The following is a 24,500-nucleotide window of genomic DNA, read 5'->3' as shown; positions in this document are numbered from 1 at the left end:
GTTTGCCCAACCAGTCTACATGTGTTTTGTGGACTTGGAGAAGGCATTCGACCATGTCCCTCGGGGTGTCCTGTGGGAGGTGTTGCAGGAGTATGGGGTGTCTGGCCCATTGCTACGGGCCATTCGATCCCTATACAACCGTTGCAAGAGCTTGGTTCGCATTGCCGGCAATAAGTCGGACTCGTTCCCGGTGGGTGATGGGCTCCGCCAGGGCTGCCGTTTGTCTCCGGTTCTGTTCATAATTTTTATGGACAGGATTTCTAGGCGCAGCCAAGTGGCGGAGGGCTTTCGGCTTGGTGGCCTCAGAATCTCATCTCTGATTTTTGTGGATGATGTGGTTCTGTTGGCTTCATCGGGTGAGGGCCTCCAGCTCGCACTGGAACGGTTCGCAGCCGAGTGTGAAGCAGCGGGAATGAGGATCAGCACCTCCAAATCTGAGGCCATGGTTCTCAGCCGGAAAAGGGTGGAGTGCCCACTCCGGGTCGGGGATGAGTTCCTGTCCCAAGTGGAGGAGTTCAAGTATCTCGGGGTCTTGTTCGTGAGTGATGGGAGAAGGGAGCCGGAGATCGACAGACGGATTGGGGCTGCAGCTGCAGTAATGCAGACGCTGCACCGGTCCGTCGTGGTGAAGAGGGAGCTGAGTGTAAAAGCGAAGCTCTCAATTTACCGGTCAATCTACGTCCCTACCCTCACCTATGGCCACAAACTGTGGGTAGTGACCGAAAGAACAAGATCGCGGATACAAGCGGCAGAAATGAGCTTCCTCCGAAGGGTGGCTGGCCTCTCCCTTAGAGATAGGGTGAGAAGTTCGGCCATCCGGGAGGGGCTCAGAGTAGAGCCGCTGCTGCTCCACATCGAAAGGAGCCAGCTGAGGTGGTTCGGGCATCTGACAAGGATGCCCCCTGGGCGCCTCCTGGGTGAGGTGTTCCAGGCATGTCCCACCAGGAGGAGGCCCCGGGGCAGACCCAGGACACGCTGGAGAGATTATATCTCTCGGCTGGCCTGGGAACGCCTTGGTATTCCCCCGGATAAGCTGGAGGAGGTGGCTGGGGAGAGGGAGGTCTGGGCCTCTTTGCTTAGGCTGCTGCCCCCGCGACCCGGCCTCGGATAAAGCGGATGAAGATGGATGGATGTTACGGAAGTGGAGGAAGCGCAGTTTTTGGCTTTCCCAATATTTCAAAAGTGCTTCATCTCTTTGCTAAGACTGTCATCCCGGCATAATTTGCAGATGATAATGGTTGTACCCGCTGCGATGCTTTCGACCAAAACAGGCGCAGCTTGATGACATCATCGACATGCGCTATCACGATAGAGCGGTATAGTCAAAATTAGGGCTGGGTATCGTCACTGATTTCTAGAATCAATTCAATTCCGATTCACAAGGTCCTGAATCGATTCGATCCACGATTCGATTTAATTCAATTCGATTTGAATCTGGGAAATTTTGACAGTCAGAAATATTATAATTCAGATCAGTACATTTACATATTTTTGTATCTATAAAAAGGAAGCTGACACACGCAAGACTTTATCAAAGGTGTGAGCATCACAGCAGAGGCCTGTGTGTCAAAGTAGCTGAAGATAAAACACAGAAAAACATGAAGGTGATTTTTCCTGGCCTGGATTTTATAAAAATATTCTGCAGTACATCAAAAATAAAAGAAAACCATTAATCAACACATGAACATTACCTCTGAAGTTACACGGCTAAGCGTTTTTCTAAAAGATCTTTTCTACAGTCAATGGTTTATATGCTCAGTTGAAAACTATTTTAATACTTGACATAATTTTCAGTATAATTACTATTTTTTTGTGAGAATTCAGTACTTGAGTGCAATTTATTGAATTATTTAGTAATAAATATGAAGTAAAAAGTTTTAATCACAAATGTGATTTTTCCTAAACTAATCCTTGCTTAACACTTCTAACCTGTTACTGTAAAGGTTATAATAAAGTCATAATAACCTGATATTTAGAATCCCTATTTCCTTTATGCTTATATGTTGTCAAACAATGGCAGTAAAAAATATAGTGTTAAAATAGCTCTATATAGCATTATTTCTTTAACCTTAAGATTAATCTTGAGAAGAGGTCAAAGGTCAGTTATCGTTATGGGGTCTTGCTATATGTTATGACACAAACATAGCAAAGTTGTAAGTATCATAGTTTCTAGGTTCTAAGGCTTTTTGTCAGTGAGCTTTACAAGATTGATTTTCATGCCAAAAGCTGGCTCACTAATGACCACTAGAGCTGGAAACAAGACCTCAAGCAATTGCTAAGGCTAATTAGCATGGCTAGCATTTTAAAAACATTTGTTAAATGTTGTCATTGCTAACATATAACTGTTTAAAAGCATGGTGAGTAGCGAGAACGCTAAGTTATTGTTAGCTTTGAAAAGAAAAATGTGAAGACGTAATATTAGCATGAGCTATATGCTAATGTTAGTCACCAGATGTTTGCTTGAGTGATTTGCTGCTTTCTAATATCTGTGTTTATTTCCTGGTATACCTATACCTATGTGGTTAGTATACATGTTACATAAAGGCTGACAAAGGCAGTAAGTATAAATGATCATGAATTAACTGTAAATTACATTGCGGTGAGCTCCATTTATATAGTTGTAACCATGGCCTGCAGAGGGTATATAAATGCTGCACAATGTTCCATTCGTCCCTTGCTATTGGACTTGTTTTGACTTGCTCCATCCTCAGCCTGTGGAAAGCTAAGTTTTGGAAAATATTTTTCTGAAAGCGGAGTTTACTTGCAAGCCACAACAAGTACTTCATCTTTGGATTGTTTGTACTCGTTTTTCATCTCAACAGCAAAGCCTGAAAATGGCTTGTCGTGGACCCCGACTCCTCGACAGTCCCCTGGACTTCGCTGCAGGTACTTTTAACATTTCTTCAGTTATTTTAAGAGTCACTAAATGACTGTAATAATTTATAAGTTCTAGTGTGAATGTCACGTTTTAATGTTATCAAAATATGTGTATTCCAAGATTTTTCCCCATAAATTGTTTGTATGCTTTAAATTTTCTGGGAGAGGTGTATAAATTATTAACGACTGGTGTATGAATTTGAAAAAAAGTTGTTACTTTGATTTGAAGGCTTCAAATTTGACACTTTTTAAATGAAATGGTTAAAAATAGCTTAATGGACAAAAATTTGTAAAATGCCCCAAAGCTGATATTACACGCTAAGCAACGCCAAGTAAGTTTAAAGAGGCCGACTCTATAACCGTGTCGTTGTGCAGTCTCCGCCATTTGGTGAGGCGTTGAGAAGTTCGCTACTTTGTGGAGCGATAACTGGGTTTGTGTCCCGAAAAAGAGGTTTTGGTTAAATCGCCCAAGGGTCCCAAGCGTCCGGTGAGTGTCCGGTTTTGAAATCGCCCTGGGTGTGTGTCCCGAGCGTCCCTTCATTGGGTTTTGTCGCGCGAGTGGGTGAGCGTCCCACAACTGGGTCAGGGTCCCGAGCGGTCCGGTGTGAGTCCGGAGTAGGCCTATTTTGTGTTGTTGTCATTGTTGTCATCGTCGTTTTTGTTGTTGTTGTTGTTGTGTGAGTGTGTGTGGAGCAGAACACGTGGTCTGTGACACCGACTGTTGTTGTTATCATGGGTTTCTAAGCAACCAAGAGTGAGTCGGAGGGAGACAGACGTTTGTGCTGGACTTTGCTCCTGGCAGCACAAAGTATTTAAATGAATAAAAGAAGAGCGTGTGGAGAGGGCCTGCCACATCAGCAGCACATAAGATGTGCTCTGGTGAATGGCTTTCCCCCACCCCCTTGCTGACACAAAATGTTTATTCTTTAGCTTGCCCTGATCGACAGCAGCCTGTGTGCCAGACCATAGACGTAATTGAGGTGGATAGTTGTTAAAAGTAATCTACATTAAGCTTGTGGTTGCTTAAATTCAGTACAATGACATGTGAGGTGAAGTGATATAGGTAAATATTTAAACTAATGAAGTGCATAGAGGCACTTGACCTGTGTGAAAGACTGTCGTCTTGTTATGCGCCATTGTTGAGATATGGAGCACACCTGTAAAAACAACTAATATGCTGAACCCTGTATGAAACATCTAAAAGTACATGATGGAGAAGCTGTGTTGAATATGAAAGTGTAAGACTTTGCCGCTGTGGGCAGAGCATGCAACTACTGTGTGATGTTGCGTTGCAGTTTTTTTCTGAGCTGATGAGCAAGCTACACATTATCAGATCAAGAGCTGTCTGGGAACTACTCAAAGAGGGGGAAACAGAGAGTGTGCAGCGTTTCCGTGAGCAGTTTTCCCGCATCTTGACTTGTGTGTAGAGTGTTCATAACATCAGCATCATGTTTTTGTTTATTTGTTTTGTTGGGTTAAAAATAATTAAATAAACTGGTGATTATATTTATGGATCACCATGGTATCATCAGCCATGTGATTTATTTATGCAGATGAAAAAGAGGAAGAATTTATATTGTAGATGAAAAATAAATCATAGGAAAAAGGTTTTGTGTTGATCAGCCAAAAGACAACTACAATTTCATTTTCTGCTTTTAAGAAAGGATTGTTCACAAAAACACAGAGAGAGAGAGAGAGAGAGAGAGAGAGAGAGAGAGAGATGTGTGTTGATTAAGCAGTGATGATAATAATGAACATGTTTTAGTTTGTCACTTTCAGGTGAAAAGCAGACCTGAATCAATTTTCCACATGCAGCAGTCGGAAGAAAGTTATACTTTAACATCATTGGAAACATGCAGGCCAAGTTTCTGGCTGACTTATTTACAGTGCCATGTGTTTCTCAACCTCACAAGCGAGCTCACTCCTCCCTGAAGATAAGGAATGCAGCTCCAAAGCAATAACATGATAAAGAGACAGCAGCAAGTCCTGAGCACAAAAAGTCCCAGCAAAGCAGCAGCAATGTGGATAAACAGCAGCAGCAGAAGAAAGCAAACCCATCTTCCTGTCTGATTGGATGAATTCCACGGAGGGGCGAGCAAGATGGCGGTGGCAGCATGTTGAAATGCTCAGAAAGGACTGAGTGACTCGGGCAAGCCACATGCGGCTAGCATGCTGGCTAGCGACATGAAAGAAATGGACCCTTCATGATGCGTTCAACGTGCCAGCGCTGTGGTGGGAAAGGCTCCATCATAAACACGCCCTGCGCCCTGTGCAGAGGTTCAGGCCAAGAAGAAGAAGACGATGACTTCCAAGCCCAAGAAGGTCGGCCTCAGCGTGGGCGAGCTGATTGTGAAAGCCGTGGCCGCTTCCAAGGAGCGCAACGGCCTGTCCGTGGCCGCTCTCAAGAAGGCTCTGGCTGCCGGAGGCTACGATGTGGACAAGAACAAGGCCCGTGTCAAGACCGCCATCAAGAGCCTGGTGGCGAAGGGCACTCTGGTGCAGACCAAGGGCACCGGGGCCTCCGGATCCTTCAAGATGAACAAGGCTACTGAGAGCAAAGCCAAGAAGCCCGCCGCGGCCAAAGCCAAGAGACCGGCAGCAGCTGCTAAGAAGTCGCCCAAGAAGGCAGCGGCACCACTTCAGCCACTAGCACAAAGTCAACCGCATAGGGCAGGGATAGCTCAGTAGGTAAAGTGGTCGCCCCATGATCGGAAGGTCGGCGGTTCGAATCCACTTAACGGCTACCCTGAGGTACCCCTGAGCAAGGTACCATCCCTACACACTGCTCCCCGGGCGCCTGCTTAGTGGGCTGCCCACTGCTTCACTGAGTGAATGGGTCAAATGCAGAGAAAAACAAGTAATTTCCCCATGGGGATCAATAAAGTATCCATTATTATTATTATTATTATTATTATTATTATCAGAGGAGGGACAGGACAAAGCTGAAGGAGAAACTGCCTGCTATTGGACTATTGAAGTGGCAGAGGACAATAGTGAGAGTGGTGAGAACACAAATTTTGTTATTAAATGTGGGAAATCAAAATTTGGGTTAGCAAACCTGGGGAAAACAAAACTGACTGCTTAAGTTGGAAAATTGTGAAGGAGTCTGAAACACTGCGAAAATAGAAATATATACAGAATCACAACACACAAGCAGAACATGCATTAACCCTACTAACACAAACACAAGAGAGCTTATGAAGATTAGACAACATCTTCAGCATGTGAGTCTGTTTATCATCTTGTCCAAGTCACTTAGTGTGATGCAAAGACCAGTGGACTCACAGCACATTAGTTAAGAAATAATTAAATAATAGTAGAGAAATGTGTAGGAAAGGCAGCTTTATGAACATGCTCTGCTGGATATGCAGCTCCACAGACATGCATTAGACCTGCCTAATAACACAAACACACATGCAATGAAAATTAGCTTGTTATCTTTCATCAGTGTTAAAATAGTGTCAATTTAGCAGACACTTGTTATCAAATGCTGAATTTATCCAATGCAAAAAATTGACTCTCTAGGTTGCAGGACAACAATTTAACTTTTGTGGGGAAAAAAGATCCTGGTTTGACCAACCAGAGATCAGACAATAAATTTAGTTGTTGATATAGTAAATTGGGAGAAGCTTCCTGCTTGATTGAGCAGCACAAGTAATTTACTGTATGAGGGAAATTGTCTTTTGTGATACTATTTTGAACATGCATTTCTGTTGTCCTGTCAACTTAGTGGGTTAATAGCCGATATGCAAATTATTTGATTGGTTTTTAGATTAATGAAAGGTGACTGAATTCTAGCACGAGTGAATGGGATGTGTTGGGGTTTGTTAGAGTGGAGACTCTAAAACACTGAGTTTCCTGTTTTGATGTGCGAGTGAATCCTGTATTTAGATACACAACTCTGAATACGTCAGAACAAACGTCTTTTGTGAAGTGCATGACAGCATGTCACATGTTTTATGATGACGGGGAAAAAAAGGAAAATTGAATAAAATAGATCTGTGGCCTAAATGAGTGAAGAGCACAGACCGGGTGATTAAACTCATAGCTAATAAGACATTAGGGTTATGTTGTGTGTTGTGCAGTTGATGGTTGGTTTGGAGTGAATCTAGCTGATGATTCTTCTCCTGTTGTGACATTGATGAGGAGTTTGTGTCATGACTTAACAAGGCCTTTTTATTTTGATACTTTCACAGTGCACTGAAAGTTTGGTTTGATAATCTCTGTTATTTTTTATTTTTCATTTTTGAACAAGAACTGATTTTTGCTTGTGAATTTCTTTTCTTTGAGCAGATCTGCAAGTCGGGAATTAAAAGCGTTACACGTCGTCAAGAAAATTGTTGCAAGTGAGTTTCTCCACATTTAAAATGGGCTCAGGAGAAAGCCACTTATTTGGGACAATTAGGAAATGAGAGTCCCCCCCAAAAAGGATTCAACGAGGAAATCCAGTCTAAATTATTTTTCTTTTTGAAATAACGTCGTTTTGCTGAGCGTGGAAACGAATGCGATGATAATTTCCACAATTAGCAAAAGAAGGAACCACTGAGTGGATGAGTGAGAATTTTAAAATAACTGACTGACTGACTGAATATGATTGTGTGAAGTTAACCCCCACCTGACAAAGGTGCAGATGAACCCATGTGTTTCCTTTTACAGGAGCGGAAAGATGACAGCAACACTCGAGGTTGCATGATGATTTAACCTTTTAAATGCCATTTTCTGTGTCTGTGCATTTATCAGGTGTGTTATTCATAGGCTTGTGTTGCTCACAGAGATAACTGTGACAAAGTATGCATACGCCTGCGCGAGCGCTAATATTTGCATTTTCTTTTCTTACAGCATGCCAGTTCTTCATGTGAATTGATGATGCGATTTATACCAGGACAACTGGTTGATGTTTTTTCCTACTACAGGATTTCTGGGTTTATGTGTGAGGAAAACTGTGTTTACAGGTTATGAGTGGTGATGCTGTTGCATTGTGTTGATGGGAAAATGTGAAGGTTACTTTGATAATGTGAATAACATGTGTGAAATTTCCTGTGTTGAGAACTGGTGTTACTTCTTTCCACAGCTATAGATGGCTAACTTTATGGTCTTTTTATGGCACCTCTGGAACCTGTCGACCTGCGTCTGACCACCAATGGTCACTGTGTTGCTAATGTTTGTTTTTCTATGACTGCGTGTAGAGGATTCGGCAGACACGGACAAGTGACATGAGAAAAACAAATAAGAGATACAGTGTTTCTGGGATAGTTTGATATGGGCTCATTAGCTGGCCACTTTTGAGCCCATAGTAATATATAAGTGGAGTGACTTTGCTTAAGAGCAGTCACCGATTACATTAATGTTGCCTGAGTACATGGGATGATCCATGTCTGAGGCGACTTATGAAAATAATTGTAGTTTACTGATTTGAGAAAACCTGCACATGACACTTGTCTTGCTGATGTTGAATGCTTCTTGTTCTTATGATACAATTGTTTACAGGTATGAAGTTTGATTTTACTTCCAGATTTTGCTTTCCAGGCCATGATGGTGTGTATGCAGGCTCCTGGGAGAGCCAGGTGTTAAGCAACCTTAATATGCAAAACACACTAACATTTTTATTGCAGGATTATAGGTCCAGGGTGGTGCTGCTCCAGGGGAGGAGATGCCCTGATGTTGCCTGGGATATGATCTAGCTAATCTTTTTCTTTAAGACAGGAATCCAGGTTTGGTGAGTTGACGCATGGGTGTGTCCATGCGTCAAGAGGAGGGGTCCAAGGATTAACATTAAACAATGTTTTTTTATTATTGTTGCAGTGATTTGTGTGATTAGCCGTTTTATTTACAAATATTAAACCTATGCAAGTGGTGCACCCATGTTCAGATGAGGCTTTGATGGCCTATAAGTGAAGTTCACTGAACTAAAGAATGTGGTTTGATGATTGTTGACATACTCTCCAAATAGTTTGTCTTCCTAGCAAGGAAATACAAGTGCAGCAGTAATCTCCTGAGAAATCTTCAGAGGCCCAGTGAGAAGCGCATAGCTGACAGGACCAGGCAGTGGTTGAGGTCAAAGGTCAAGCTGGTTGGGGCCCATCATGAGATCAGACCTTGGAGCCACAGCAAGGACCATTTTAACTGCCTGCAAAATAGCGAGAGACCCTCCTGGATTTATCAGAGCCACTGCAAGAGGTCGAGGTCCCAGGAAACCCCGGCACCCTCAAGACAGCACAATAGAGAAATCTCACACTTGGTTGTTTCAGTGGTGAGGGGGGAGTGCTGATTGAGCCCCCGTAGGGTAAGCTCGCACTTCAACCTCCAGCCTCTGATCAACTCTAGGGCAACCAAGTGCGAGGCGTGACGGACCTGTGTGCGACCAGGACCCTCTTGGTTACCTTGACTACGACGCTCATCCTTATAGGACCCCAGCTGGTGCCGGAAACAGCTGAACCAGGAGGAAGGCAGAGGAGATGGACACATGACAACTCTCACCTAAGAGAGACAGATCCAGCAGGCCCAAAATCAGGACTATGCATGACGAGAAGGAGTGCCTGAGAGGATCGTCCACAGGATGGGAGCTGAGGCCAGGAGAGAGGCTTCAGGAGGATCAGAGATCATCTTCAGCACAGCAGACATCACACAGAGAGCTGTGCTACTGAGCTTCCAGGACAGCAAGAGGAGACTTCCCACAGCAAGATTTTAAATAAAATGAAAGATTCAATATTGACGCTGAGAAAGACAATTAAGGTGTACGACGTGCTCTGCCTTAAATCTTCAGCAGCGTTGGGATATGAAAACTCGAGGGATGAGGGGAGCGTGCCAAGCTCCATCGACAGCGCAGAAGGAGTTCGAGGATGACATCATGATTCTGTGAAAAGCACAGGAACCAGAAGCTATGGTGGTGATAACAGCAGTTTCCTATGAACATCACCTAACGCTGTGCCACTGTACTGTGCATACGATGACACTCTGAAGGCTGCTGGGATCATAACAGCAGTAAGATGACGGAACCCAGCACCCTTTCCACAGAGAGCTTTTTCTGCAGAGCGTGGACAATGGCAGAGTCATAAATATCCCCCTCACAAGACGAAGGTCTGAAGTCAGGTGATGGGGGCTGGTAAGAGGCCATAAAACTGGAGTGCTGAGAGGTCTGCAGCTTGGAAATAGCTGAGACCCATGTTGACGAACAACAAAACCAACTGGTATGTTTGAATGTCTATCCTACATACATTTGGACTCTGGTCCTATGGACAGTGATGGAAACAACTGGAAGAGACATTCATGACGCCCTGCAGAGCTTAAACCACTCTGCAGAGAGACATGTGATGTGCACACCCGGAGGAAGCACCACCAAGCTGAGATGTTTTTGAAAATGTTATCTTCTTATTTTCACTATTAAATTAACAATTTCTTTGTTTGTTTGTGGGATGCAGTTTGCCATGAGATGAGATCAATGAGGAATGGGATAACTGCTAATACATTTGTTAAACTGTGTACCTTTTCAGTAATTTAGGGTGATTTGACATATGCTGAGTATAAAAATGTTTGCATTGAAACTGTCAGACATGAGGTGTTCATACCTGGGAACTTTTCAAGCATAAAGGTCAAAAAGGGGAGAATGTTAGGTTTGTATTGTTGATTGTCATTTATGCTTAGAAATATTTACTTATATATGCTTAGAGTTTTGTAATTAGTTGTAGATTGGTAGAGGTTTTGATCCTTGATAGTCTGCAAACTTTGTGTGTATTAGACAGCACTTTGGGAGCATGAGAGGTCATACCGTGTCTTATTGTTTTATGGTAGGATTAACGTAGTTGCGTCTGTTCTAGTCTAAGTGCTCTTTGTTTAGATGAACTGCAGGACTTCCTCACCGTGTTATCTAGGATGAACCATCTAGGGTGAGGGGGAGGCTACCCTCTTCCTGACCAAGGATGTTTGACCCTTTGATCAGCAGTCCACACACACACACACACACACACACACACACACACACACACACACACACACAGGCAAGGTACTCTTTGTGTGTATGTAGACGTCATATGTTAATGAACTTATGCATATTCATGTAACCTCAATAAAAGAACAGTGGTACGGGAGAACGGACGAGAGCAACTGGGGTCAAGCGAAGGAACGGTGCCTGTCCGGTTCTCTCCCGTGCACGAGAAACATGAAGAAGCTTGCCTACTTGTGTCTTGCTTTGCAGTGTAATTATATTGTCTTCAACGTTCCAGCGGATAGATTCAAGCTACAAACCTATCACAGTCCTTGTGCACATTCCTAATAATGCAGATTTTGTGTTAAGAGTTTTTATTTGTTTGTTTTTTGCTTGACCATGGTTTTGAGACATACCTGCACAGCTTTGTGTGTTTGCAATTTTTACTTATGCCAAGGAGGTTATGTTTTTAGTAACTTTTGCTTGCCTGTTATTTTTTTGTAAACATCATAGCTGAAAAAAATTGAATTAATCCTGATCAAACTTTGTAGGGGTGTAGAGTGGGGTTATGTAAATTTAGCTTACACCCACTTCAAGGTTAACTTTATTATTGGTCAAAAATGAAGAAAAATCTTTACAATTTAGAAGCTATGATTCTTAAAAGTGTGGAGTCTGTGGTCATATACAAAAGTACTGTGTAAAGATTTAAAATATCACATTACATCTGACCTCTGACCTCTCCTTCAAGGTCAAATAAAGTCAAACTTGTGTCATTCAGTCTGACATAAATGTAGCCTAAAATGCTTTTCTCTCATCATCTGCTGAAACTAACAGATGTAGCTCTGTTCCTTTAGCACTTGGTGTTTATTACATTCCTAATGTTATTTTAAACTTATTTCCTCACATGTCGTCTTGACTACGTGGTTGAACGTCCCGCAGAAGAAGGCCTTCCTGAAGTCATCAGGATTCTGGATGACAGACTCCCGAGCACCATCTCTTCTGATGAAGAACAGGACACTGATGCCCAGCGTGTCAGTAAAGGTGAGTATGGTGAGTATATCCTTCTCTCATCCTCCCCCTCTTCTCACGAAGCTTCTCCTTCAACCTCAGTTCTCACCTCCTCAGCAAAGAGAAGCAGAGAAGACATCTGCACTGAAGAGGTAAGTGCAAAAAGGTGCAAGGTAAGTGATGGCACGTTCTGTGGCCCTTCAACATCATCAGGTTCTTTTGGTGTCAGACGCTTCTGGGAAAGGCCTTTTAACCTTTCACTTGATGACAGGGACTCTGACTAGGTAATGTTAGAACTTGTTTTTAAACTTTAAACGTTTAAGTTGGCCTTTGCATCTTGCAGTGTTTATAAGACACTTTCTTGCTTTGAGGACAGCTTCTTGTAAATATCCTTTACTTTTTAAATAACTTTGTAATGTTTAACTTAAGCCTTTGTGTCTTGTGATGTTTGTAACACAGCTAACTAAGAATATCTGACTTTTAAAGAATATTAACTAACACATGTGAAATGTATTGTTTTTTTCTTAATATGTGACATTGCCTGTGTGACTGTAAGGTAGTGTTTTAGGTGTTGTTACTTCTATTTTTGTTAATATCACAGGTAACTGTTTAAATGACTTACATATTTTTTCTCAAGCGCTAGCTCACCATGCAGGACAAAGGTAAGTCCGTAATTAATGTCAACACAAATGAGTAGAAAAGGTTCAAAAATGATGTCGTGAACTGACTGTAGTCTCTTGTTTATACATAAGGTATAGCCTGTGGCTAAGGGATCAGAGGTAAGGTAAAAACACATAACAGAAGAAAAGTAAATTGAACAAATCAGTGATCTGTGAATTCATCCTTTTGTCTTTGTCTTTTTGTCTTCAGGTGCTTTACACTTGTCCTCTCCCAGCATTCCAGACGGCACTAACACAGAGAGATGCTCTACCCAGAAGACAGCCTTACCCCAACCCGATGAGAAGGATGGATGACCAAATTACAAACTGGAGAGTGGTGCTGTGTTCCAGCTATGTAAGTTATCACCTCACATTGGCTACAAACTGTCTTGAAGACTAAATCCTTCCAAAAGCTGGTATAAATCATCGTCCTACAGTACTGTAGGTCTAAGTTTATTTATAGTTATTGTGTGTATATGTTGAGTTTAAAATAGCATTTTAACAACATGCTGCAGCTGCCAACAATGGAAATGCTGTTTTGTGTTAAAATTACATCTTTCTTGTGTTATTGCTTTGCAGGGCAGCTGAGAGTGGACAGAGCTGCACAGAGGACCAAAGATCCACTCTCAGCACTTCATACCTGACTGGCCACAGCACCACCCTTCTTCACCCAGGGTGAGGAGGGTCCTGACCCCGCCTGCACAGAGGGAGTTGTGAACATGCACTTCTGTACCGGTGGGTTTAGGAGCCTCCTCACACACGCACGGATGAAGACTGTCACTGGAAGATGTCTCTATTGCATCAGCAGGACAGGACGTAAGCATTTGTATAATATTACAGTTTGTGATGTTTTATACATGTTTTTATTGCTTCATTTCAAACTAGGACATTTAAAATAAACCAGTTTTCATAATAGTTTCTGTCTCTTTAGTTGTTTTTTTAATAAGTTATTTGGAACATCATTGCAACCTGTCAGCTTTTTATTGAGGATTTAGAAAGCTGCTGGTGGCCCGAGTGTGTACGGTGGGGTGTTGTTTTTGTCACATGGTGAAAGTGACCTCGGGGGGAGCAAAAAGAACAACTGAACAATTTTGGGATTCACAGACTTTGGTAATCGTTAAAAAAATGAAGAAAAATTGTTCTGTGTGAACAAGAAGCTCAAATATAAACCTTACTGACACAAATGATCTGCTATCTGTAAGCAGGAAAATGTTTTCATGAGCCTGGGTGAAGCTAATTTGTATGAGTTTAACCTCCTGGTCAAAAACTTTTAGAAGATTAATACGTTCACCTGCTGATTCTTACTTGGCCTGAATGTTTGAATGTTTGCAGTTTCAGGTCCTACTGATCAGTTTTAAGTACTGTAGAAAGTGAGCAGCAATTTAATTGAGTCCTGGGATGTAATGGGACAAAAGGGTAATGTGACAGACACATTAGTTCCCTCGTTTAACAACGTGTAAGCAGACTGCTTTAACCTGCAATTTACTGCATGTTGTTAGGCTGCATGGTACAACCACAGTCTGCTAACCACCCGTGGTGAGCGAAGGTTTTGAGGTCTTGCTCGAGCTACTGATGAAGTTTTATTAATGCTTCCCAACCACATTTCATCTCGATGGTCCAAGGCTTACATCTTTAAGCTCACAAATATACTTCTGTAATTAATCAGTAACCAATTTATTACTTCAAGTTACAGTGTGAGGGACATTGATTAACATAAATTAGATTTAACTGGATTATGTGTTTAGGTCAAGAGACACAGAACTTCATCTTCAAGAGGCTCTTCTTAAATGTCTGATCACGATGTTTGTGTTTGTCTGCAGCATCACTGGAGCAGAGAGGGTATAACACAAGGCCACAGTCATGTGGTATTCTGTCCTGCTATTAAGTGAATAAAATACTGAAAAAACATCTAGACACTAAATACAGTCACTGGCCACTTCATTAGTTACACCTTGCCAGTACTGTTTTGGACCTTCTTTCACCTTCAGAACTGCCTTAATTCATTGTGGCGCAGATTCAACAAAGACCTGGAAACATTCCTCACAGATTTAGTTTCATATTGACATGATAGCATCACACAGTTGCTTCAGATTTGTCGGCTGTGCATCCATGTTGCAAATCTACTGATCCACCACATGCCAAAGATAATCTGCTGGATTGACATCTGTTATAAGATGAGTATACTGTGGTCATAAAATGATGGGCATGGTCAGCAGCACAGCTCAGGGAGGTTGTACCTCTGGAGAGGCCCTATCCTACACCTGAGGTTTTTACCAGTGAAAAGAACTGAGGTTTCCTCACAGTGTTTCCTAGTGTTTAATCAACAAAGGAGAATTTATTCCTTAGACTGTGTAAAATTTCTTTCATGGTTATTCTGCTGCAAAGGTGAGCTCTGAGATGGGCCCAAGCCATGCTTGCTCCTCAGCAGTCTTTATTTAACCTGATATGTCAAACCCAATTATTGTTGAAGACTGCTCTGACTCTGGAGAAGAGTTATGCTTTCTGTTTTTTTAAATGAGCAGTAATGATACTTGTAATAAATGTAGCCTTTATGCAGCTCTGGAGGCCTGGATTGCTGAATTGGACACTTGAAATCCCACCCTTGAAAACCCCGTAGCTGGTCAGGCCCCTGTAGCCGGAGCAGCGGAAGGTGGCGTAGGCCCTGCTAACTGTCTCCCAGCAGGTTATCCTCAGCAGACAGGAAAACATGATGGCTGGGTGACGGTGAGGAGGGAGCATAGTCTTAAACAGAAGCCCTGGTACACCACCACCGTGTTCATGTGTCTAACTGTTTCCTCCACTCGGCGACACACCCGCCAGGGATCAAACTCTGGTAATTGCTGATTCTGTTCTGAGACACATGAAGACAGCAGCAACCATAGTCAATTGTCTTCCAGGGGCCAGAGCAGGCAACACTGAGGGAAATAAAACATGCTGGCTGAGGGTAAACCTGAATTCAGTAAAAGTATAATTCACATCAGCAATAATGACACCCGGTTACATCAATCAGATGTCACTAAAATCAATATTGAATCAGTGTGTAACTTTGCCAAAACAATGTCAGACTCTGTAGTCCCCTCTCCAATCAGACCAGGAGTGTCATGCGGCTAAGCATGTTCTCCTTAAATTGCTGGCTGTGTGACTGGTGTCCAAGAAACGATGTGGGTTTTATAGATAATTGGGAAACTTTCTGGAGGAAACTTGGTCTTGTTGGGAGACAATCCGACTTTGGATGAAGCAGCTCTTATTTCGCAGTGATGTTAAATTGGGGTGAAACGTCATCATAGCAGCTTTGACTGGCAGCTGCGGTCACGGAGAAACTTGCGTATCTCTGTTCGGGAATAGCAGATAGAGCGTAGGCTCTGAGAGGAGGGCCAGCGTTTACGTAGCCAGCGTTTAGTACATATAAAAGTGCAAATGGGAAAAAGGTTTTTGAAATGCAGTTTATTAAATTGGAATTCAAAAATGAATTTACAAATGCAGAATTTATTCTACAATTCATTATTTAAGCACAGAATTCTTTATTTCGATGCGCGTGGCTCTTATGGTCCTCCATACTATAGACCCCAAAGCGCTTTACACTACATTCAGTCATCCACCCATTAACACACATTCACACGCTGGTGATGCCGGGTCTTCTGACCACCACCAGTACGCAACCGGTGTCTTGCTCAAAGACACAACGACCAAGACTGTCGGAGCCGGGGTTCGAACCGGCAACCTTTTGATTACAAGACGAACTGCTAACGCTTAAGATTAGATTAACCTTTACTAGTCCCACACGTGGGAAATTTGTTGTGCCACAGCAGAAAGTGGACAGTGCAAATTTCAAGTATGGAGAAGGATACAAACAGCTCATAATCTAAAGTATATTCCACATTATCTGTCAAACATGATGGAAGCAATGTTATACCATACTGCCTGCTGTGGAATCAGGGCACTGGTTCCCCTCACATGATGTGACTGCTGATAGGAGCAGCGTGATGAATTCAGAAATGTGCAGCGAGTACTGTAATCTGCTCAAACTCAGAGATTTGGCTGATGTTGGTTGATTGGAAAGCATTTAAACAGTGTTACTACATAAGGACCCAAAGTGTACTGCAAAAACAACCCAAAATATCCCAAGGCAAAGAAATGGGATATTCTTAAATGTTCAAACCAATCACATGATCTGAGGCCAACAGAGCTCGCTCTTCAGTTACTAAAAACAAAACTGAAGGCAGACACACACACACACACACACACACACACACACACAGACACACACACACACACACACACACACACACACACACACACACAAGCCAAAAAGTCCAGCAGAGCATTTAGACTTCAGTCAGTCACTGACTGCCAAGGATTTTCATCAAAGTTTTAAACACAATGATTTCATTTAAAGTCATATCAGGGTGTCAAAGGTACTTTTGAGCCTCTGAAATTGGGGGACAGTGCATGAAAATGGCTGTCGTTTCTGAACGGTTAATGCACTTTGTGAAAGTCCTGGAATTAAAGGAAGAAGTGTGACAGCTTAATAAGGGACATGCCATCTGTTGCTGCTTCCTGTATTTTTGAATGAAACAGACACCACGAGGTACAGAAAGTGAAACAAAACACATCACTTTTTCTTTCTCTTCGAACCCACGGTCTGCTTTTCACGAAGCATGTTATCACTTTGTCCATTTTTAATTTTTATTTTTGTCGTAAGACAAGCTGAGACCAGCATGAGCACTCTGAACCAGCAGTATGATGAGAAGGTCCGTCCCCTCATCGACCTCATTGACTCTCTCCGCTCTCTCGGTGTAGAGAAGGACCTGGCGCTGCCTGCTATCGCTGTGATTGGAGACCAAAGCTCGGGGAAGAGCTCTGTGTTGGAGGCGCTGTCCGGGGTGGCACTGCCGAGAGGCAGCGGTGAGCTCAGAAACTTTCCGTACATTAGAAGTGTCAAAGTGAAGCAGATAACGGAACTGTATCAAGACTGGCAGAGAGGTGGGGGTGGTGCAGGGCGTGTATCAGGCAGCAAAACACATTCTTTGGGAACTAGCCTGTTCCTTAAAATCTATATTTAATGACTTGATTAATTTAATGACACGCTATTTTACTTTATTTCATTAAAATAACTAGAACAGGGTTTGAACTTTGAGTTGACAATTTCATGACTTTGTTTTGTTATTTTGAATTTTTTTAATGTACATAATGGTACATTTGAACTAAAATTACAAATGTGACAGATTTTCAGCTGAAGTGTTGCTGGTGATCCATAAGAACAAATATCAATTGGATCAAATAAACCATCATTACTAAGATATGAAAACATATGTGTGTGTGCGTGTGTGTGTGTGTATGAGTTGTAGAGGAAGGAGGTTGGTCTGGGTTTGGGGCCTATTTCTTATAAATTGAAGTTTCAAACAAGTCAAAGGAGGGAAGGAAATGGAGACCACAGAAAAAACTAGTCTGAACCTGCAAACTCGTTAATGCTGAACAAAGTGCAGCTCTGTTTCAAGCTAACCTTGCTCAGTTTCACCTTTGGTAGAGAAACTCCTCTGCTTCAGACTAATGGAAAAGGTTTAGCCTAGGAGTTTTCTGCCAGAAACTTTAAGCTTTCTTTTCAGTTACATTTATGATTTTAGTTTTAGGAATCTAAACTACCTGGTTAGGTTAGGAGCTGCTTGCTGTTAAAGCAGCTCCTCCCTTCTGTCCATGACCTCCCCTCTGTTGTTAAAAACGGTTTATTTTAAAGGGTGAAGCATGGCTGGAAAACAGAATGCTCACAGGAAGCTGATTAGTCCAAATCACTCTGGCTGAAAGCATTTCGGCAAGATGGATTCTCCCCTGATCTTGTACAAATCAAACCGTCTATCAGAGCATTAGACTCCAACTAGAAAAAAAACAACCTTTTACATATTTGTATCACCAAAATCACGGGAGGCTAAATGTCATAATAGAAAACATCGGAAATCGTTCATTAATTTGTCCAAAAAAGAGAGAGAGAAATTGTCTGACACTCAGTGTTTTAAAACACAGGTATTGTGACAAGATGTCCACTGGAACTGAAGATGATGAGAAAGAAGAAAGGAGAGGCGTGGTATGGAAAGATAAGCTACCGCGACTTTGAAGAAAAGATAAAAGAGCCTGCAGTCGTCGAGAAAATGATTCGAGAAGGTGAGTCTACATAATTCTTTCATGTCACTACTAAAAACCACGTAAAAGGTGGAAGCACAAAGTAGGCAAGTTAAATGTGTTGCTTGGGCATACGTGACATCATATTCTCTCTTTAGCTCAACTTAAATTGATCGGGAATGAGATGGGGATCAGCAGTGAGCTCATCAGTCTGGAGATTGCCTCCCCGGATGTTCCAGACCTTACTCTCATCGACCTGCCTGGCATTGCCCGGGTGGCTGTAGATGGGCAGTCGGCAGACATTGGTGATAAGGTATGATACCTTAGTCTCCCTCACAATTTTAAGGCCATTTCTTTGGTAGAAATTTCATCCAATAAAACACAAACCCAGAGTTTGATAGGCATTGGCATGTTAGTGTTAAAAAGGGACAACACTGACACACCAGTGTGACTGCTGGTTTTTGGTATTATATGTATTTATTGTTATGAGTTTGCTACTTTATCTGGACATTCCTGCTTACATCAGTTATTTGGTTGTATTGTTCATAACTGCATTTATGCAATTTATGAAATAATATTTTTAATCTTTATACTTTATTTTGAATGGATACTTTCAGATTAAAACTATAATCCAGACTGCCATCAGTAAACAAGAAACTATCAACCTGGTGGTTGTTCCATGCAACGTGGACATTGCAACTACAGAGGCTTTGAATATGGCTAAGCTGGTGGATCCTGATGGAGAGAGGACTTTGGGTAAGCAAGTGTCTCTCTTAAGTCATTTAGTTTCTTTACTTTGGATTCTGTTTCTGCTGCCAAGTGATTAACATCATATGGATGCAGTGAACCACAAACGCAGCACATCAGCCTGGAAGTTGGAGAAGAGCCACAGATTGCTCTTCCACACAGGCAATCACCCCATGCACATTTCCAAAGTTGTGGCCAAATCGCTTTAGCACAAGTTGTAGTGGTCATGGCAAAGCCCTGTTGGTAATTCAATAGAAAATTTGGGCAGAAAAGAAAAAACTGGTATAAAAAACTGAGCCTACAAATTTGACTCAGGTACACTAATATTCAAGAGGAACAAGTTAAAAATAGGACAGCAACTTATTGAGAGAGACTTTCAGAAGGAAATACATGTTTTTTCTATTGGTCATTCCATCTTTAGTCAATACAGGCCTTCTGTTTGACCATCTCTGATTTGCATGAAGATTTTGTGGTCCAAATCTTGAACCTACATTACCGGTCAAAAGTTTTAGGACACCCCACTTTTTCCAATTGATAATTATGAAAAATATTTATTAAAATTATTCAGTTTAATGTCTCATTGCACCCTGAAATTAAAACTAAGTCCAAATATGCAATTGGAGAAGAAATCATGGCATAAATTTATAGACAATCATTTATTCTAAACCGTTAAATAAATGGTAAATGGCCTGCATTTGTATAGCGCTTTACTCAGTCCTTAAGGACCCCAAAGCGCTTCACACTCAGTCATTCACCCATTCACACACACATTCACACACTGTGACTCATCAAAGTACCTGGCCCCACCTTCCCATATCTGTTGCAGAAGCTCCCATAAATGTGTGGCACTTGTAGGTTTCGTTTCCTTGACTCTTCTGTCCAGTTCATCCCAAACCAGCTCGATGGGGATTAAGTCTGGAGACTGTGCTGGCTACTCCATGTTTTGAAGCTTACCATGTTTGGGTTTTTTTCCTGAGGTAGTTATGGCATAGTTTGGACTTATGTTTTGGGTCATGATCTTGCTGTAGGATGAACCCCTGACCAACTGGACACATACAAAAGGGTATTGCATGGTACTGAAGAATGCTAAGGTAGCTGTTTTAGTTCAGGGTGCCTCTCAGTCTGTACAAGTCACCGACCCTGGATCCATCAAAACAGCCCCAGACCGTCACACTTCCTCCTCCATGTTTGGCAGGTGATGCCACACACTGTGGAACCATCCTTTCACCTACTCGACGGTGTACAAGGATCCTGCGTGATGAGCAACAGATTTCAAATTTTGATTCATCAGTCTATAATACCATCTTCCTGTCTACAGTAGTCCAATGGTGGTGTTTCATGGCCCAGGCAAGCTTCTTTGTCTTATTCTGATGTCTTAGCAAAGTTACGCAAGCTATCAACTCTCAGAAACCTGTCCTCAAATTCAGTTGGCTTTGGGTCTGCCAGACCTCTTCCTATCAGAGTTTGCCCCAGTTTCAGAGTGCCTTTTGATGGTGAAAAAAGGCACCTTGACATGCTCCAACACTGCTTTTATGCAGACAGAGGGGGTTGTAGGTAATCCTGAAAAGTTGGAACACCAGCTTTCAAGGCTTGAAATTTATTAACCCATTTTGTGTTCCCTGAAAAAGACCTTTTTGTATAATTCTGAAATGTACTTTTTTCCTTTTTGGCTAACCTTACTTTTTAATTTTTTTTTACCTCTGGCCTTTCTAACCATTTATCGGACCTGAACTACTTGAATTGCAAAAAATAACTGGGAAAATGGGGGTGTTCTAAAACTTTTGACCAATTTGTTAAAAACCTGTTGGATCCACTTACTTTAATCCCTGCAAAATGATATCTGAGGCAGTGTTTTAACATGTACATCTGAATTACTATTAAAGATAAAACCATAAATGAATGGAGCGACAGCTATATATAAACAATTTAAAGGTAACGTGTCATGAGACAGTAAAATGAAAGAAAGAATGCACTGTTAAATAAACAGTGCATTCCTGATGGATTTTAACTGACTGAGTACAAGCAATCACTGCCAGACAAACATGTCCAGTAATGTGAAACGCTGCATTTATATGTCTCCAAAACATTTCTGACATCCACTGGATTTCTTTTGCAAACATCTGTGATCATGTTAAAGATCCCTTTCCTGCTGAGCAAACAACGTTGGCAACATTTGATGACTGGCACCAAACTCTGACTGGAGCTTGCAGTGATCAATACAAATTATCAGTCTTCTCATAAGGTGGGGAATCCAACACTCTCTCTCTCTGTCAGGTGTCTTGACTAAACCTGACCTGGTGGACAAAGGCACAGAAGAGAACGTGGTTAAAATTGTCCATAATGAAGTCATCCCGCTGAAGAAGGGCTACATGGTGGTCAAATGCAGGGGTCAGAAGGAGATCACAGGGAAGGTTTCACTTTCTGAAGCACTAAAAAACGAGGAAGCCTTCTTCAAAGAGCATGCCCATTTCCAGTAAGTTTGCTCTTTTTGGAAATTATGCAAAGAAGTGTTTGTGGTGTGTTAGGCTGTGTTGCTTATACTCTAACCTTTTGTTTGTACTGTAGGACTCTCTTTGATGAGGGCAAGGCCTCTGTTCCTAAACTGGCAGAAAAACTCACTCTTGAACTGGTGCATCATATTCAGGTGAATACCTATTACTGTTTTACCTTTGTAGGTTACTGGGGAGAGCTTTAACCCACTCCAACTTTGATGTGATTTGTCCATGTGATTTGTAGAAATCTCTGCCACGGCTTGATGAGCAGACACATAAGAAACTGGAACAGACTCAGGAAAACCTAAAAAAATTAAGGACTGGACCCCCATCTGATGCAACTCAGAGACAAAAGTTTCTCAGTGATGTGAGTAGAAGTGTAAGCAAAATGAATAAGAGCTTCTGGAAAACACACGTCCTGTTCATTTAATTGAATCTGTTCTATCTTAGCTTGTGTTAGCATTCGCACAGGATGCTATCAGTCTGACCAAAGGTGAAGAATTAAAATGTGGATACAACTCCAGCATCTTTTTCACACTCAGAAATAAGTTTGAAGCATGGGAGAAAATCATAAAAGACTCTGCATCATCATGTAAGTTAATTAACCACTTTTTCATTCATCAGTTTTTAAGATTCCCTCTGTTGCTTACAAGCTACTACATAAAGTAACTCTAACATTTAAAGTAAAAAAATTACTGTCATTAAAAAAACATATTTTACATCTTCACTTAACTTTCATTGCACTGCAGTCAAAGAGCACATTCTGAGAGAAGAGTCTCAGTTTGAGCGCACGTACCGTGGAAGAGAACTGCCATTGTTTGTGAGCTACAGTACTTTTGAGTCCATAATCCAGAAGCAGATCAAACAGCTGGAGGAGCCTGCTATCCAGAAACTCAAGGAAGTGTCAGGCATGTTTTTTTTTCTCAAAATACTTGAATCTTACTTTGCAGGTAATCTTTCATTTGGTACATTTTTTTGACTAACTTATTATCGTTTTATTGCTTTTAGAGGTTGTGAGGAAAGAGCTGTTTGAACTGGCACAAAACAGCTTTGTGGGCTTTCCGAACCTCATCAATACAGCGAAGGTATCGTCTTCTTTATAATGTATTACTGTGCACATATTACTAAACGGTAATGAATATTTATTGACATTTTTTGTGTGATTTAGATGAACATTGAAACCATCAGGAATGAAAGGGAAGAGGAAGCAAAGTCCATTCTGGGGATGCAGTTTAAGATGGAGATGCTTGTTTACACTCAGGACAGCAAATACATCACAGATATACGAAATGGAATTTCCAAATACGGCCAGCTGTACTTTGGTGGGATGACCTCAAAGGAGATGATGAGACATTTTGAAGCATATTACAATGTAAATGTCACTCAATTGCTTTTTTAATGCTTTTGTTTGTTTGAAGCATGTAATTCATTGTATCCACATGTATCCCATTGAAATAGTTGACTTTAGTTTTTTTTTAACATATTAAGAAAAGCAAACACTGAAACCTCGTAGAGAAAAAAATAATACCTAAAACTTACATATTTTATAATAATAATGGATTGGATTTATATAGCGCTTTTCAAGGCACCCAAAGCGCTTTACAATGCCACTATTCATTCACTCTCGCATTCACACACTGGTGGAGGCAGCTAGAGTTGTAGCCACAGCTGCCCTGGGGCAGACTGACAGAAGCGAGGCTGCCATATCGCGCCATCAGCCCCTCTGGCCAACACCAGTAGGCAGTAGGGTAAAGTGTCTTGCCCAAGGACACAACAACCAGGACAGAGAGTACGGGGATCAAGCCAGTGACCTTCCGGTTACAGATGCGCTTCCCAACCCCCTGAGCCATGGTCACCCATGAATCACACTTTTAGATGCATAAAATAAGATCTATTATTTTATGGTGTGATTAAATATGTCTAGAGTGACCTGAAATATTTTTTGATAACTACATGTAATTTGCAATAAAACCTTAAGGAATTTTTTAATAAGCAAACTAGAAAATGTCTCAAATTCAGTCCTAAACCAGTGAGCTCTTTAGTACTTCTTATTTTTGTCTTCTCTGCTTACAGATTGCTGGTCAGCGTCTTGCTGACCAGATCCCCCTGGTGATCCGGTATCAGATGCTGCAGGAGTTTGCCAGCGAGCTGCAGAGTAAGATGCTGGACGCATTTTTGGACAAGGAAAGAAAAGAGTACCTGCTTCAAGAGGATAGTGGCACAAAAAATAAAAGAGAAGATCTTAAGATGCGCCTTGAGCGTCTCTCACAAGCTCACATTCTGCTGTCTGACATTCAAAACTTTCAACCAGATTCCTAACCTGGCAGCACAAAGCACGAGGTTGGACCTCACTGCAATCTCTCCAAGTATTACTAGAATTGAAAGGGTTGGGTTTTGCACCTATAGTCATTTATAAGAAAGGAATATTTCTATACAGGTATCATAAAAAACAGATACTGTTGCACAAAGAAGTCTTAAGTGCTAGAAGAAGAAAAACAGAAAAACAACACACATCCAGAGTTTTCAGATTTCTGCTCAACTGAATCAGATTCTGTGTTTTGGACAGGAATACTTTTTCATTATTATGTGCTCTGTATCTTCACGTGTTTTATCATCTGTTATAGGTTTCCTATTCATCTTCAGTTGTATTAAATACATAAATTAATAAAATGCAGTGAAACA

General features: G+C 41.6%; 2 protein-coding genes across 6 annotated transcripts in view; both read left to right on the top strand.

Annotated features, from left to right (window-relative positions):
- LOC146669419 (interferon-induced GTP-binding protein Mx-like) overlaps positions 1-24,500 on the top strand; it is a 40,325-nt gene extending 15,825 nt beyond the window's left edge. The window contains exons 3-18 of one of the 5 annotated variants that reach the window (XM_085405993.1): positions 2,823-2,886; positions 11,738-11,839; positions 11,924-12,585; positions 12,677-12,820; positions 17,266-17,370; positions 18,484-18,621; positions 18,738-18,892; positions 19,197-19,335; positions 21,601-21,799; positions 21,892-21,970; positions 22,063-22,185; positions 22,269-22,410; positions 22,568-22,726; positions 22,827-22,903; positions 22,987-23,190; positions 23,892-24,500. In XM_085405993.1, the coding sequence (XP_085262119.1) occupies positions 18,516-18,621; positions 18,738-18,892; positions 19,197-19,335; positions 21,601-21,799; positions 21,892-21,970; positions 22,063-22,185; positions 22,269-22,410; positions 22,568-22,726; positions 22,827-22,903; positions 22,987-23,190; positions 23,892-24,137 (1,629 nt within the window). In that variant the 5' untranslated portion in view covers positions 2,823-2,886; positions 11,738-11,839; positions 11,924-12,585; ... (1 more) ...; positions 17,266-17,370; positions 18,484-18,515 and the 3' untranslated portion in view covers positions 24,138-24,500. The other 4 variants (XM_085405991.1, XM_085405994.1, XM_085405990.1 and 1 more) reach the window with 4 other exon arrangements.
- On the top strand, positions 4,565-13,053 carry LOC146669420 (uncharacterized). The gene is made up of 5 exons (XM_085407799.1): positions 4,565-5,533; positions 11,738-11,839; positions 11,891-11,958; positions 12,677-12,820; positions 13,045-13,053. Exons 1-5 carry the CDS (start codon positions 5,179-5,181, stop codon positions 13,051-13,053), a joined length of 678 nt encoding a protein of 225 aa, XP_085263925.1. The 5' UTR covers positions 4,565-5,178.

This window comes from Rhamphochromis longiceps, linkage group LG5 (assembly GCF_057381845.1).
Source record: "Rhamphochromis longiceps isolate RC_006_pf linkage group LG5, R_longiceps_female_GT1.1, whole genome shotgun sequence".
Taxonomy (NCBI): Eukaryota; Metazoa; Chordata; class Actinopteri; order Cichliformes; family Cichlidae; genus Rhamphochromis; species Rhamphochromis longiceps.
The sequence above is the reverse complement of the archived record's forward strand: the minus strand, read 5'-3'. Positions and strand labels throughout refer to the sequence as shown.

Bases quoted from the DNA above. Each gene is read 5' to 3' on its own strand.
- LOC146669420 (XM_085407799.1), top strand. From the start codon at position 5,179: ATGACTTCCAAGCCCAAGAAGGTCGGCCTCAGCGTGGGCGAGCTGATT. The intron at 5,534-11,737 runs GTCAACCGCATA...AACGTCCCGCAG, and splicing joins ACTTCAGCCACTAGCACAAA to AAGAAGGCCTTCCTGAAGTC. The intron at 11,959-12,676 runs GTAAGTGCAAAA...TTTTGTCTTCAG, and splicing joins AAGACATCTGCACTGAAGAG to GTGCTTTACACTTGTCCTCT.